The 14568-nt window shown below is 39.7% G+C and overlaps 1 protein-coding gene across 2 annotated transcripts; it reads right to left on the bottom strand.

The window, feature by feature from the left end:
* Positions 1–1394: 1394 nt before the first annotated feature.
* LOC141758479 (uncharacterized protein C16orf52 homolog B-like) lies at positions 1395–13843 on the bottom strand. Of its 2 annotated transcripts, none has more exons than XR_012591881.1 (4): positions 13098–13843; positions 5039–5251; positions 2187–2663; positions 1395–2065 (listed from the first exon to the last, which is right to left on the bottom strand). XR_012591881.1 is itself a non-coding variant. In XM_074619950.1 (4 exons), exons 2-4 carry the CDS (start codon positions 13201–13203, stop codon positions 2479–2481), a joined length of 504 nt encoding a protein of 167 aa, XP_074476051.1. In that variant the 5' UTR covers positions 13204–13245; positions 13329–13843; the 3' UTR covers positions 1395–2478. The 2 variants fall into 2 exon arrangements, 1 of the variants encoding a protein (XP_074476051.1); XM_074619950.1 differs by having other exon boundaries at positions 1395–2663; positions 13098–13245; positions 13329–13843.
* Positions 13844–14568: the final 725 nt, after the last annotated feature.

The following is a 14568-nucleotide window of genomic DNA, read 5'->3' as shown; positions in this document are numbered from 1 at the left end:
TAGAATAGCAGCACTTGTGACTGGGAGATTTGATTTGAAGGTCAGAGGCAGTTTGTATTCTTCACTTTAGGCAGCAGTAGAGGGCAGATTGAGACAAGTGGATTCCTGCTGCTGTCACCCATTAGCTGACTGGATCTTTACAGAAAGACACATACGCACATCACCAAATTCTTTTTTGAGACGTTCCTATGGCAACCTAAACATCCTGTGCATCCACACAAAGGATAGAAAGTGGGTGTGAGATTCTGCTCAAAAACGAGCTCAGCTTCACTGCAGAAGCATCTGCAGAAAACTGAAGATTAAATTTAGCCATCAGATGAACTTCATGTTTCTGCAAAATCTAAAATTTTAACAAAAAGTGTGCAATTCTTTTTCTTCTTTACCTCTAATGATATTAAATTAACTGTGGAAACGTTTTATGAGCCAACCCAAAACAAAATCCTTCAGCCTAAGTTTTAAGAAAATTAAAATCACCAAAACATAGCAATAGGTTTTTCACCAAACCGCGGCTATATGTTGGCTTTCAAAAATACTGTCACTTTGAATTAACAAAAAAAACGTGTGATGTACGCAACTCTGACTCCTTGAGGTGCATATTTTTTTGGAGTGTTTCTACCAGAACATGTTTACATGCTTTAATGTTAAAAAAACACCGTATTTGTCACATATCGGCTGTGTTGCAGCACCTCTTTTCACCTCTGTCTGAAATGCTCCCCACCCCCCTTCCCAAAAAGCCCCATCTGCTCTGATTGGTCAACAGAATCAAACTCTTCTGACTTCGCTCCAGCTCCGCTCTAACTAGTTTTGTTTGAGGGCGTTTCAAACTAGCCACTAGGCAGGTATTACACAAATATGCTGGGGGCGGCTGTAGCTCAGTGGGTAGAACGGGTTGTCCTTCAACCACAAGTTTGGCGGTTTGATCGCCGGCTCTTACTGTCCACGTCGAAAATGTCCTTGAGCAAGACACTGAACCCAAAGTTGCTGCCCGGGTAGCCCACTGCTCCTAAATGCCTAGGGTGGGTTAAATGCACAAGCCAAATTTCATGTATGTACCTGAATGTATATGTCTATTATAATCGAGTTTAAGTTTTATGCGCTACTTGGTGACATCACCACGTTACGGAAGAAAAGGGCAAGGAGTTTCAGGCAGTTCAGGAGCAGTGTTTCTGTGGGGGAGAGTAACTCCCTTTGGCGTGGACTTTTTACATGTACAAGAAAGCTATATAACACACTAAAGAAAAGGGAAAAAGCACAAAAGCATAATAAGTCCTCTTTAACTGCTGCTAGCTCGTCTGCGTCTGGCCTTCTCACTGTAAACTGTTCCAGATTGCAAATGATTACAGCAACATGGTCTTCTAAAAAGAAATTGTTCCAACTAATTGAGACAATCAGTGTTCCAATGAGTCATTTTTAATGAGATGAGATCTTCCATGCTCATTCAAGAACATCACAGTGCATGTAGGTAATGCCACAGACTGGCTGTCTGTTCATTTAGACAGATATGAAGTCGGCGTCAACGTCTCAAATATACAAAACAAACTAGTCATAGATTCAGTCATTTCTTCATACAGTGTTTAAACGACAGGCGAATAATACATTCACTACATCACTAAAGTTAACAAAGCTGTGATAGAGAGACCAGAACAGGTTTGACCTGCTGCTCACCGCTGATCTGCATCGTAGAGACCAGCTCATCCATGGATACGACTTTACATTACTCACCCCCATTATGATCATCATTTGGACAGATGTTGCCTGATAGCCCATTTTAAATTCCAGTTCTAACATTTTAAGCTAAATCATTTCATGTATCCAGAATTTTATAATTGATCCAACGACACTAACTCAACAATTATCATAGTTATTTTAAGGTTAATAGCTCTTTAAGGCAAAGTGATCCACCACACATATTAATGGCAGGGAAACTCTGGGATACATTAAAGAAATACCTTTACAAAAAGAGAAACCGAACAATTAAATAAATAATAATGTGCCTAGAAAGTGGAACTTCATTGTGTATATTACAGCTGTGATCAGGGAAGAGCCTCCATCATACTGGAGGTGACTGTCCGATATTTGGTGCTTTGGCCGGTATCGGGCCTGACGTATCAGTCTGTGCATCTTGGTTGATGGAGTGAGAAGAACAAGGATTATCTGTCATTAACTCTTAAGATGGTGGATAACACCACAGGGCTCCCTTGAAAGTCCTGATGTTTGAATCCATTTCCAACATGTTGATGGACGATGATGGAGGCCATTTCAGAGCTCTCTGCGCCAGCTCAGTCTCTGAACAAACAGATGGACGGATGGAAACACGATGATTTCGGCTCCCGTGACAATTCATCCAAAGGGGGAAACGCAAACAGGTGCTTCTCAGTTTTGTTCTACTTCAACAATACCTTCCAACTGAAGAGTCAATTCAAACAAAATATGCCTCCAATGGTGGTGTTTCTCCAAAGATACAAAAAGAGGAGGAAGTCAGCCGGGCAGGCATACCTTCCCAGCAAACAGCAGTCCCACAATGGTGAAGAATATGGACAGAACAAAGAGTACGTAGGAGGAGCCCACCACCGTGTTGTTGGGGAGCTTATATGGCTGTCCTCCAACCTCGTTGATGTAGAAGCCGATGGGGAATATAAGAGCAGCCATGCAGAACAGGACCACTGTGACAGAGGACAAAACAGAGGGACAGAAAGAAGATTAAAGAGGTACTGCACACTTCAATGTGTTTTTTGAGCTATAAACTATATGATATGACTGTACTGTGATGAAACACATCAATGCTGGTGTTAATATTGACTTTCTTTTACCAAATTTATAAGAATCTGCATTTCATGGGTTGAAAATGTCTCAACACGCCATCTACTGTTTTAAAGAGGACCTATTGTACTTTTGTGCTTTCCCTCTTTCCTTTAGTGTGTTATTTCGTTTTTTGTGCATGTAAAAGGTCTGCAAAGTTACAAAGCCCAAAGTCCACGGCAAAAACAGAAACACTGCTCCTGAACTGCCTGAAACGCCTTGCCTTGAAGTCCAGCCTTTTCTTCCGTAACGTGGTGATGTCACCAAGTAACACATTTGCATAACACCTGCCTAGCGGCTATTTTTGGCACGCCCTCAAACAAAGCTAGTTAAAGCGGAGCTGGAGCGGAGTCCGAGGAGTTTGTTCCGGTTGACCAATCACAACAGAGTGGGCCGGCTGACCAATCAGAGCAGACACGGCTTTTTCTCTGTTTCACCGTCTGTCTCAAGCAGAGCATTTCAGACAGAGGGCGGAAAGAGGTGATGCAGTACAGCCGGTATGAGAAAAGTAAATTGTTTTTTGAACATTGAAGCATGTAAACATGTTCTAGTAGAAACCCAAAATACAAGTACGCACCTGAAAATGTGCATAATAGGTCCTCTTTAAATCAGCCCAAATCCTTGCAAGGCCAATACTGACATTGTTGACCAGTTGGGACTTATCTTTGTCATGAAACGTACGTTACCACTCAGAGACCGCCCTGTCACCCCTCTGTGCCCCTTTGCCCATGTTTTTTAGCATTTTTCAAAATAATGGAGTGAGTGGAGTTACACTTTAACTTCGCGTCTAGTCCAGCGTTTCCCAACGAGGGGTACTTCTGCAGTTACCAGAGAGAATGAGGAGAGGTTGTAGAGTACTGTAGCTCGACATATTTGAAAAACAAATATGTCCAAATATTAGGCCAGCTGTAACAACTGAATACCACATTAAGACTGCATGAAAAGTAGTTAGCAAGCCAGCAGATAACAGTTAGCTAAAAGTAATGGAAAAACACTTCAAATAGTTAGCTAACGGATAGATGGTTGAAATAGATAAAGCTAAAAAAATAGCTTAACGGAATGTATAATTGGCGAAAAGTAATGGTATAATAGTGAATTAACTAATCGTATTGGATTAATGGTTAGCTAAATGTAGCCTATTAAATGGTGAATTAGCTCAAACTAATGCCTAAATGGCAAATTAGCTTGAAGTAATGAATAAAATGGTTAAAACAGATTGCTACATGTAATAGATAAACAGCTAGTTCGCTTAAAGGAATGAATAAATGGCTAAAACAGATAGCTAAAAGGACGTGTTGAAATAGTTAGCTAAAAGTAACGGATAAATGGTTGTAATAAATATCACAGGGTGCTAGAGTTCATCTGACAAAAAGAAACACTGCTCAACTCTTGGTTCATCATTACATATTTGTTTTTTCATGTCAACTTCAAAACACGTCTTTACCAGTTTTTAATGAAGCTTTCATTCATTCATTATAATGTGTGACTAAAAGCTGCCCCCCAGTACCGATGGTCTACTCGCGAGAACCTGCTTCATAATGTTTTTCCATATTTAGAGCCGAGTGAAGTGCAGCTCCTGCTCTGGTCCTCTCTAATAGACAAACTCTGTCTCTTTCCTGTAAAAATAGAAAGCGACCCATCAATTAGAGCTCCTCTGCAGTCACTTTGTCAAGATGTACATAATTACCAGACTAAAAGCTGATGTCGAGGTAAGCCACATTTATTTCACAGGACATTCTCTAGTAGCATCTCTTACTTACACAGGCATTTTATAATATATAAAATATGCAGTTTTGCCTCCACCTGCAGTTCATTTCATTCCCTGATGTGCTACTTTAAAGCTAAAAGGTTTAAGTGATATTAAAGCAACCTTGCAACGATATATAATCATAAATCCTGTTATATAACAGCTGCAAACTGGACACAGAACAATTATGTTTACCAAGGTCGCTGATGCTTTACAGGAAAAACACGCAAAAGATATAATGCCAGTTTTCTAAAGCAGGATATTTGCTGTTTAGGAGACTGCTTGTGTTTTGCTCTCAACTTTACCACTTCCTGTTGTCCTTGACCCTGGAATGTCATTTGATAAGAGAAAAAAATCATTTCTGTCTATATATATTTAGTGTGGATTGGAAACTGCATGGGCATGGTGTATTAATATAAACATTTTGCCATGTGAAATTTGACACTATTGATTCAAGGAGAGCTGGTTATGATGAAAGAGGATGCCACCTACTCCCTGCGAAGGCGATCCACCGGGCGTATCGGGCGGCCTCGCGGCGCCAGCGTGACATCACCAGCAGACCACAGGTGACGGTGAGGGAGATGATGCCCAGGATGATGAAGAAGAGCGTGGTGATCCACTCTGGGGGCAGCTGCGGGGGGATGCAGGTCCGGTCTCGGCCGTGGATGGTCTGGCACTGCCGGACCAGACCCACAGTCAGGGAGCCTGGATGGAGACAGGAAAACAGAAGGTAAGACGTGCACAGAGAGAAATTAAACAAAATGTTACTACCCATAAACTTATATTAAAGGCCCTTGAAACCCATTTTCTCAATCAGCTTCTCTTACTATAAGTGATAGGGTCCGTAATGTAAACAAAATATCCCACAAAAGTTAGAATAGTTTTGGTTATTTCACTTGTGATTTATTTTCGTGTACTCATCAGGATTTAGCAGATTCTGAATCAAAATCAGATGACAGTTGTGATATAAATATATATATATATATAACCTTTATTTAACTAGGAAGTGACACTGAGATTAAAACCTCTTTTACAAGTGAGATCTAGCCAAAACAGGGTCAAATAGCAGCATCCAACACATAACAAGACAGCATTTAATCACAACAGCAACAATAGGTACGACAAAATACATTACATCATACAGTGCATAAATGTAAAATGTGATCAAAGCACATCCACACAGTCCTGTTGGAGCTGATTAGCTGAGTTTGTTGACAGTGAAAGGTTCCCTGTATGATATCCAGAGCATTAACAACTATTTTCTATGTAAAGATGTAGTGGCATATCGTTGACATAGCTGGGCCGGCTGTGCGTGCTTTTACTGCATGTTTGTGCATGTGAGCGTGCCCCATTGGCTAGCCAACAGCCGCCGCTCTGCACTGCTCTCATACGATAACAGCTGATAACACCGTTGCGACCGACGGCGCTGTCGCGGCAGCGTAGCACCCACCCTCCATTTCCCCCCAGGTTAACACTGTTAGCTCTGTCAGCACTGTTACCGTTGTTTTCAATGTTAGCGCTGTTAGCACCGTTAGCTGCGAGCCGCTGGCTCAGCTGTGAAATGCTCCCAATCTCACCATTTAGCACCTTTAAGCTCCTAATGGAAAATGCCTGAACTGTGAGTTTCATTATTGCCTATTTAGTCATTAGTCTTTAAACCTGCAATAACCGATTTTTGGCCACTTTTTGGGGGGCAACAGATACAAAATGTGAACACAACGTTGACGTATAAGTTGATATGGCGAACTTGTTAGCAAGCTTATTCACACATTAAGCAGTTACGTAACATCGCCATTCATTTGGAGTCGTGTTTCTGGCCTCCTGGAGAATGTGAGTCCAATATTCACTTTCTTTTAGCTCTGTTTTTGGTCTCTACCATACCCAACTGTGTGTTTGCTGTTTGGTGCTGAGCAGGTAGTGTAGATTGGCTTTTTAGAGCCTTTTCATTGAAAACTGCCTCCTGCTGTGGCCAAAAATTATGCTTAAAGCTGTGAGAGTGAACCAAGACACTAAAGTTGCGGACCAGCCGCTATAACAATGAGCTGAAACTCACTTTAAAACTCGATAAAACCGAGGGGAAGTGCAGATTTGGGTTATATTCTCTGTAGGTTCATGACTACGAGGAACCCCTTTCACATTGTCATTTGATACATTGTTATTCAAAAAATATTTCAGGGGCTTTAACCCCATTCAGATCAGATTAATTTTTCATTGATTGTAAGAGATAAAACATTAACCTGGCTCCACAGTAAAGAACACATCAGTCCAGATTGTATTTTAGTACAAAATTGCGGAAAGTGACTCATAATAATAATAACACTCCACAGTCTACTGCACATTAAAGCCATTATATGAAAGGTTATAGCATAGTTTGTATGCTTCATATAACAGACTCAAGCCAAATACCCAGCAACATATGACATAATTTGTTCATATGTTGACTGTGGCTGTAAGACATGATGACCTCCCAGGAGTCCCTCTGATTCCCCACTATGGAAACAATCTGTTGGGCGGCGAGCCAGCGGCAGCAGTGACCCCCCAGTGATTCATGAATGACGTCAAACAGGCTCAGGGTTCTGGCATGAACCACCAAAACATCAGAGAGAGAGAGAGAGAGAGAGAGGAACCGTAAGATGTAAGAAATGAACAGATCAATGACCCTACATCAGATGGCAAGTCATCTGACGGCCTCCTGTCTCACAGAGCCTGGTGGGCGCTGTGATGTCATGTAGGAGCATATAAACACACACGCATCCGGAGCCCAACAGAGACCGCATCTGCTCAACTCTGCGTCCAGTCTGACTACATAGAAGACACAACATACAGCACATAAATGCTAAATTAAATCCTCCCACACCTTCATTTATTCTTTTGTCTCCCTCCTTTTCCTTTCTTATTATCCTGAGCAAGCAGTTAGTGGCTGCCAAGCCGACGCAGAAGAAAGAGGAGCTTTCTACATTTTATGGATTTATGGATTTATTCAAGGCAATTTAAACCCTGCGACTGTAGAATTAACATAATTGTCACGATGGCCAAAATTACAAGTAACCAATATCACAAAGAGTGCAGGAAAAACACGGGGAAGCACTGAAGCATCATTTAATTAAATTACATAAAATAAGCTGCTTTTGAATAAACATCTGGTTACTTAACGATATAAAATGTGTAAAATATGTACAAGTAAAATTACGAATCTTAGAAAAACAGACAACAGATTTAATTCATGCTCATAATGCTACTCCCATATCCATCAGCCCTTTAAATATTTATCGCTGGCTTGAAATGGCTTCAGTTCCTGATCATGGATACAGTGCTGGGTGATGATAGCAGGACCAGGCCTGAACCACATCCTGCTGCACGCTGACCTATCTCCCCTACACACAGGATATCCTGTTCCCCTTCAACACATCCTTTCATACCGCAGGGTGGGGGACAATGTAAATAGTGCATTCATTTCCTCGCATACTGGACTCCATACCCCAAAAAAACATACAAAGTCCAACAGAAATGTGTTTTTGCCTCATGCCATTGTGGAAAGTGGCTTTTGTTTTTAATGAAAATATGATTAAGAGAGCGATAATTAATAAACTTAAGCAACAGAAATGAACGAGAGCCATGGTAGCATAAGGATAAACTAAGAAAAAGTGAAAAAAGTAAATTAGTAATTTGACTTTGCACATGCCACAACAACTGTATATGTTGTCTGGTTATGGGTACTTCAGGTATTACTAGTATATTACATACAGGGAATAGCCAGAGTATGAAGGTAATACAGGTTTTAAGCAGTGGTGGATGATGTACTCAGATTTTTCACTTCAATAAAAGTAGCAATACCACAGTGTATAAATACTCCATTACAAATAAAAGTTTCAAACTTTTACTTAAGTAAAAGTAGAAAAATACTAGCATCAAAATGTACTTTAAGTACAAACAGGGATCAATAAAGTTGTATCTTAACCTATAATAATACATAATAAATTATTTGTTGATTAGATTTTGTATTATTAATCTAAATCTCCAAAGTAACTTAAGTTATTAAATAGATGTAGTGGAGTAAAAAGTACAATATTTGCATCTGAATTGTAGAGGAGTAGAAGTATAAAGCCGCAGGAAATGGAAACACTCAAGTAAAGTACATGTACCTCAACATGACCTCAACTTGAGTGTGCACTTAAGAACATTCACATCAAGGCGCCATCTAATTATACTACATTTTGACAGAGCAATACATACATTACTAAGTACGAAAGAGACAAAAGAAAAAATTTACCTATATAAATACTGCATAAGTAAATCAATTAAACAAAAATAATGCACATATATTTTGATATCAGCACATATTCAAGGCAAACAGGCTTCTGCAGATTTCTCCCCCTCTAGAAACTCCATAAAAGATCTCCATATTTTCTCAAAGGTAGAGTATTTTAAGTCCCTTAATCGTCGGTGTAAGTTTTTCAAGAGCAAGAGAGGCTGTAGGCTTGGTCTGTTAACTGATTTCCAAATTATAATAATATAAATTAGCTTTAGCTCAAAGATTAGTAATATTACACATGAGATGTCCATGATAAGACAGACCCATAGAGTCCTGACAGTCGTGCTGTGGCTTTACAAAAACCAATAAAAGACAGAAGCGGTGGGAAATGTGTGTGTGTTTCACAAGTGGTCAACCTTAACCTGTACTCAGTGAGCACTTCGTAAACTCGGATACTCTCCTGCTCCTTTAAATCCCTCGACACAACACACACTTCAGCACACAAACACGCCGTCGCATATGCTCGTACACAGAGTGAACAACAGGCATATTGACCTCGTGGTAGATGGAAAAGCACTACTGATAGGGCCGCTCGTGAACACATCAGTGTTTGAACAGCAGCTATAATAAACTGAAGTGTAGCCGTGACCGACGGTGTGATTCTAAATGATCGTGATAGCTAATAAGAAGTTGTGCATATTCATAGGGAGTTTGGGCTTATTATATTATCTATATAAGTTTGAATCATCTTGTTCTTCTGGGTGTTTAAAAAATCTAGATCCAACTAAATAGATGTATCAGAGCAGATGCAGTTACTTCTACGTATATACTATGCACTCAAAGTAAAATACGTCATGCCTGAGCCCGAGGAGCTTTAATTCTCCAGGTGGAAAGCATTACTTTCCCAGGAGGCCTAATTAAAAGTCCCACATCTTCATTCCCAAACAACACTTCCTGCCTTCAGGTAATTACTATTCGGCTAATTAAACAGGAACAAAAAGCTTTTAGTACAGTAAGTACAGTCATTTCACACCATTGTTTACTACGAGGGAAAACCTTCAGTGTGAGTTGGTCTGAACTACAGTCCGTTTTGTACTGTGACGACTGAGAAAGAAAGATTTGGTGCGTGGTTACTCATTTAATTACGCAACAAAAAACTGCTTGTTATGTGCTCAACTTGCAGCAGCAGTCAGTATTTTTTTTACAACAAATTAAATCCTGTAATAACCACTTGGCACGCCGGTTACCTGCTTATCTCTGCTCCACTGGAGCATTATGGATGGAGGCTGACAAGAACCTCGGGCAGCTGTGCATATACTGTAGTGGTGCTGTTTGTCTGTTGCATCAGTTTTAGTCAATGTTTAGCTTCTGGACTTTGCATCTGAATAATACTCTATTGCAATAACCAGGGAGGCTGACTGTAAGTAGAAGACTGCTGGATTTGGCCTGTATGTCCAGAACAACAGTTGTTTGACATTGACGTCAGACGCCGTCATATTAATAAAACAATGTTCATCAAATCGTCAGTAGATGTAAATCAGGATTATCCTCTCAGACGCAATCATGGTGCATATTAAATATATTTAAACATGATTTAAAATCTTAAATATTCGCTATAACATTGAATATTCATAATATGAAACAAAGTGATTGAGAAAATGAGTTTTAGGGCCTTTAAAGGAACAATGTGTAGCTTTTCCGGGGATCTCTAAGCAGAAATGAAATATAATATTCATAACTATGTTTTCATTAGTTTACAATCACCTGAAGCTAAGAATCGTTGTGTTTTCCTTAGCTTAGAATGAGCCCTTCATATCTACATAGGGAGCGGGTCCTCTTCACAGAGTCCGCCATGTTGCTCTGCCATGTTTCTACAGTAGCCCTGAAGGGACAAACCAAACACTGACTCTAGAGAGAGCCTTTCACTTTTTTATATTACCTGAAGATTCTCCGACACGCTTTTGAAACTGCGGTAACGTGCACTTGGTGGGTCATGTTATCACGGTCTTGGAAAGGGAGGATTGAACAGAGGGGTGCTCAGTTGGTTGCAATCTGCAACCGCACCACTAGATGCCGCCGAATCCTACACACTGTGCCTTTAAAGTGCACTGGACTATAATGACACAGCATATATTTTACAGTATGAGTGCTCCTGGAGAGAAACCCCTAATGTTGTGGATGCCACACTCCCTATTTTACTTTGAAGGATGAGTGAAGATGATCTTGCAAGAAGAACATGGACATTTGAACGTGTTACAATAAAATAGGCTACAACATAACAGAGACACGACTGGCACTACATTGTTGCTTTTGTACCTAAACATTTGGTTGCTTGACCTTTGCTAAACTCAGAAGACAATTTAGACACTGTTTACTTTTTGGTTCATTGCCACTCATTCACTACATTGTAATATTTCTGTCCAATACAAGGAGTCCCAAGATAAATCTGGGTGGCCATCAGATGAAGTAAAAAATCTGTTATGTTAATGTTATAACCTATGATGTCATTAGGGGTGTAAGAAAATATCGATACACATGAGTATCGCGATGTTTGCGATACTGTATGATTCTCCAAAACGGTGTATCGATTTTTAATTAACCTCTTAAAAATCAGACGGCGGGCTCAGTTTTATTCCATTTGGTACCAACCATGTCATACTTGCATGTCGAGAGGAATGCTTAATAACTATCCAAAGTTATGCTAAATTTTTGCGAGGAAAAACTGGCATGGCCATTCTCAAAGGGGTCCCTTGACCTCTGACCTCAACATGTGTGAATGAAAATGGGTTCTATGGGGACCCACGAGTCTCCCCTTTACAGACATGCCCACTTTATGATAATCACATGCAGTTTGGGGCAAAAACAATGCAGTTTTTTGCATGCAGTATAAATGTGTTATTTTCAACTATACTAAAATGTATTTGAATATATCTGCGTACTGGGGTCCCTAAACAGTCTTAGAATTGCATAAACTGGAAAGCTGAGACTCTTGTGGATCCAATAAGTCCAAATGTATTCATGTGTAATGATGTTAGTCCCCATAGTAGCCATTTCATATAGTGACTTTTTCTTACTCCAATTTTATACATATGGTGGTGTGTTCTTTACACTATAAATGTTTTCCTAAATTTAGATTTGAAAAAAAACGCAATATATCGCCTTGCTTACAATATCGCAGTATATATCGCAATTTATTGCACGGCTGTGTTGAATACTCGATTCTGATTGGTCAATCACAGCGTTCTGCGGTCTGTTATTTCTTTATAGCAGATCGTTACTATGTATAGCAGACCGTTGCTATGGGCGCAGTTCTGATGTCGGACTCCGGCGTACCGTTTTTGTGTCAAATTATTGATTTCCTAAGTAAGTAGCCGTGTAATAAGCGGGATAATGTACAGCTAGCGGGTCATTATTGTGAAAGAAGCCCCTTCAGGGCGATGCGAGACCCCTCCGCCTCGCGTCAGGGTGCGGCATTGCCCTGTTGGGGTTTCTTTCACAACAATGACCGGCTCGCTATACATTATCCCTTACATATTGAATCGTTACCCCCTGTATCACGATACGATACGTATCGCCAGATTCTTGCCCATACACAGCCCTAGATGACATTATTTAATTTGAAGGAGAAACACACTCCACTGACAATTTATACATGTTTGTTTGCTTTTATGTACTCTATGAGATGTTTACTGACTTCTGACACATACTGTGGAACAGCCTACCTCAGGACCTCAGGTTATCTAGCTCTATTACCAATTTTAAATCTCTTTTAAAAATCCATTTTTATAAAATGGCTTTTTTAACTCTGTAAGGCAACAGCTTGATGCACCTTTTCCCCACACCTTATATTGTCCCCTTTTGGCTTATGTGTAGTAACTTATTGTTTTGATACCACTGGTTATAGTTTTCTCATTATTTGGTCTTTATGTTTTGTTCTTTTATTGTTGTTTTTATTTTGTCTGTATTTCATTGCAAGCACTTTGAAACTAGTTTTAGAAAGGTGCTATACAAATGAAGATTATTATTATTATTATTATTATTATTATTATATTTTTATGTGATTTTTTTGTATCTGTGAAAGCACTTTGAAACTATGTTTAGTAAGGTGCTATACAAATAAAGATTATTATTATTATTATTATTATTATTATTATTATTATTATTATTATTATATTTTTATGTGATTTTTCCTACAGATGCCATTTAAGGTTACATTTGCCCCCAGTGATATATCCAATGAACTGACCCCCTATATCCCAGAAGTGCAGAAGTGGACCAAAGTGCCAACAACAAGCTTACCAGATGACTCTCCAGTACTGATCCAGTCCGGGTTGATGATGCTGGCGATGGCAAAGATGTCTGCAGCGAGGAAGAGGCATCCTGATATCACGGTGAGTTTATCCATGTCGGAGGACCCAGGTGGAGTGTGTCTCTGTCTCTGTCTCACCTAAAGGGAGGTGGGACATCTAGAAGTCACAAGGAAACTTGTGATAATGAAAGGGGTCGGTTTGATCCACGATTTGTCCTCACATTGCGTTGGATCCCAGGCGGTGATATATGCAGGCTGTTTCCTCAAAAACATCCCCTTTCATTTTCATTTATTCCTCCAGCAGCAGCTGATCTTGACCCGACCTGCTGGTCCTTCTCCAGCCGGAGGAGAGGCTCGCTGCCCGGGCTCATGGACCGCTTAGCTCCGGATGCTCCAACACATGCAGGTGACATTTGCAGAAGTGCTTTAAAATTAAATCTCCAGCAGTGGAATTCATGCATGCAGTCGACTTATTTCCTGAGTGTGCACAGAGCCCCGGAGCTCTCTCTGCCTCCAGATGGAGGCTGTTTCTCTCCGCCCATGCTCACCAACCAAAGCCCTTCAAATATCCACACTCATATGCTAAATATCCGCAGATTACCTCTTTAAAAAAGCGTAAGAAACGCACAGTGTAGCAGTGTGTTTCCTGCAAGGCGGTGCTGTCCTCTTCTCTCAGCAATGAGAAGTAAAAATTCAGGCAGCTCGCATCTCCATGTCTGTAGTGGACAACTCTCGCGAGAAAAATCTGTAAATAGCTCCTGGTACTTTTTTTTTTGCATCATCACAACTTATGCAAGGGGTGACCATTTAAAGAGTTCCTAAAGAAGCTGAGCATATTTAGCAATTGAGTGGCACCTTTCTTTCTTTTCTAAGAGCTAATAGATAGATAGATAGATAGATAGATAGATAGATAGATAGATAGATAGATAGATAGAGAGATAGATAGATAGATAGATAGATAGATAGATAGTAACTTTATTGATCCCGAGGGAAATTCAAGTTTCCAGCATCACAGTTCCATAGTGCAAAACATGTTAGTAAAAAGGCAATAAAAAAGTTAGTAGTGCAAAGTACAAAAAAATATACCAGATATAAAAATACAAGGAGATGAAGAAAACTGTTAAAACTGAATATAGTGCAGGGTAACAACTGTGATACACGACTATTAAAAAATTGAATATAGTGCAGGAGAGACTGTTAAAAATGAGTATAGTGCATTATTATCTGTCCTGCAGACGTCCTCCTTTGTCCCCCCCCCTTCATCAGCCTTCATCATTATTATTTTATTTTTTATACTTAATTTTTTCCGAGGTTGTTTTCATATATACAATTTACAGTTCGTAATTACAATAGTTTATAAACCAATTTTTTATGTAGTTGAGCTTATAGACAAACTCATTAAGTACACTAGAGAAAACAACTTCAACATTAAAAAATTGAAATTAAATTAAGAAAATAAAT

Source organism: Sebastes fasciatus, chromosome 20 (assembly GCF_043250625.1).
Source record: "Sebastes fasciatus isolate fSebFas1 chromosome 20, fSebFas1.pri, whole genome shotgun sequence".
Taxonomy (NCBI): Eukaryota; Metazoa; Chordata; class Actinopteri; order Perciformes; family Sebastidae; genus Sebastes; species Sebastes fasciatus.
The sequence above is the reverse complement of the archived record's forward strand: the minus strand, read 5'-3'. Positions and strand labels throughout refer to the sequence as shown.

Bases quoted from the DNA above. Each gene is read 5' to 3' on its own strand.
- LOC141758479 (XM_074619950.1), bottom strand. From the start codon at position 13,203: ATGGATAAACTCACCGTGATATCAGGATGCCTCTTCCTCGCTGCAGAC. The intron at 5,252-13,097 runs GTAAGCTTGTTG...GTCTCCATCCAG, and splicing joins CAGTACTGGAGAGTCATCTG to GCTCCCTGACTGTGGGTCTG. The intron at 2,664-5,038 runs GTAGGTGGCATC...CCTCTGTCACAG, and splicing joins GTGGATCGCCTTCGCAGGGA to TGGTCCTGTTCTGCATGGCT.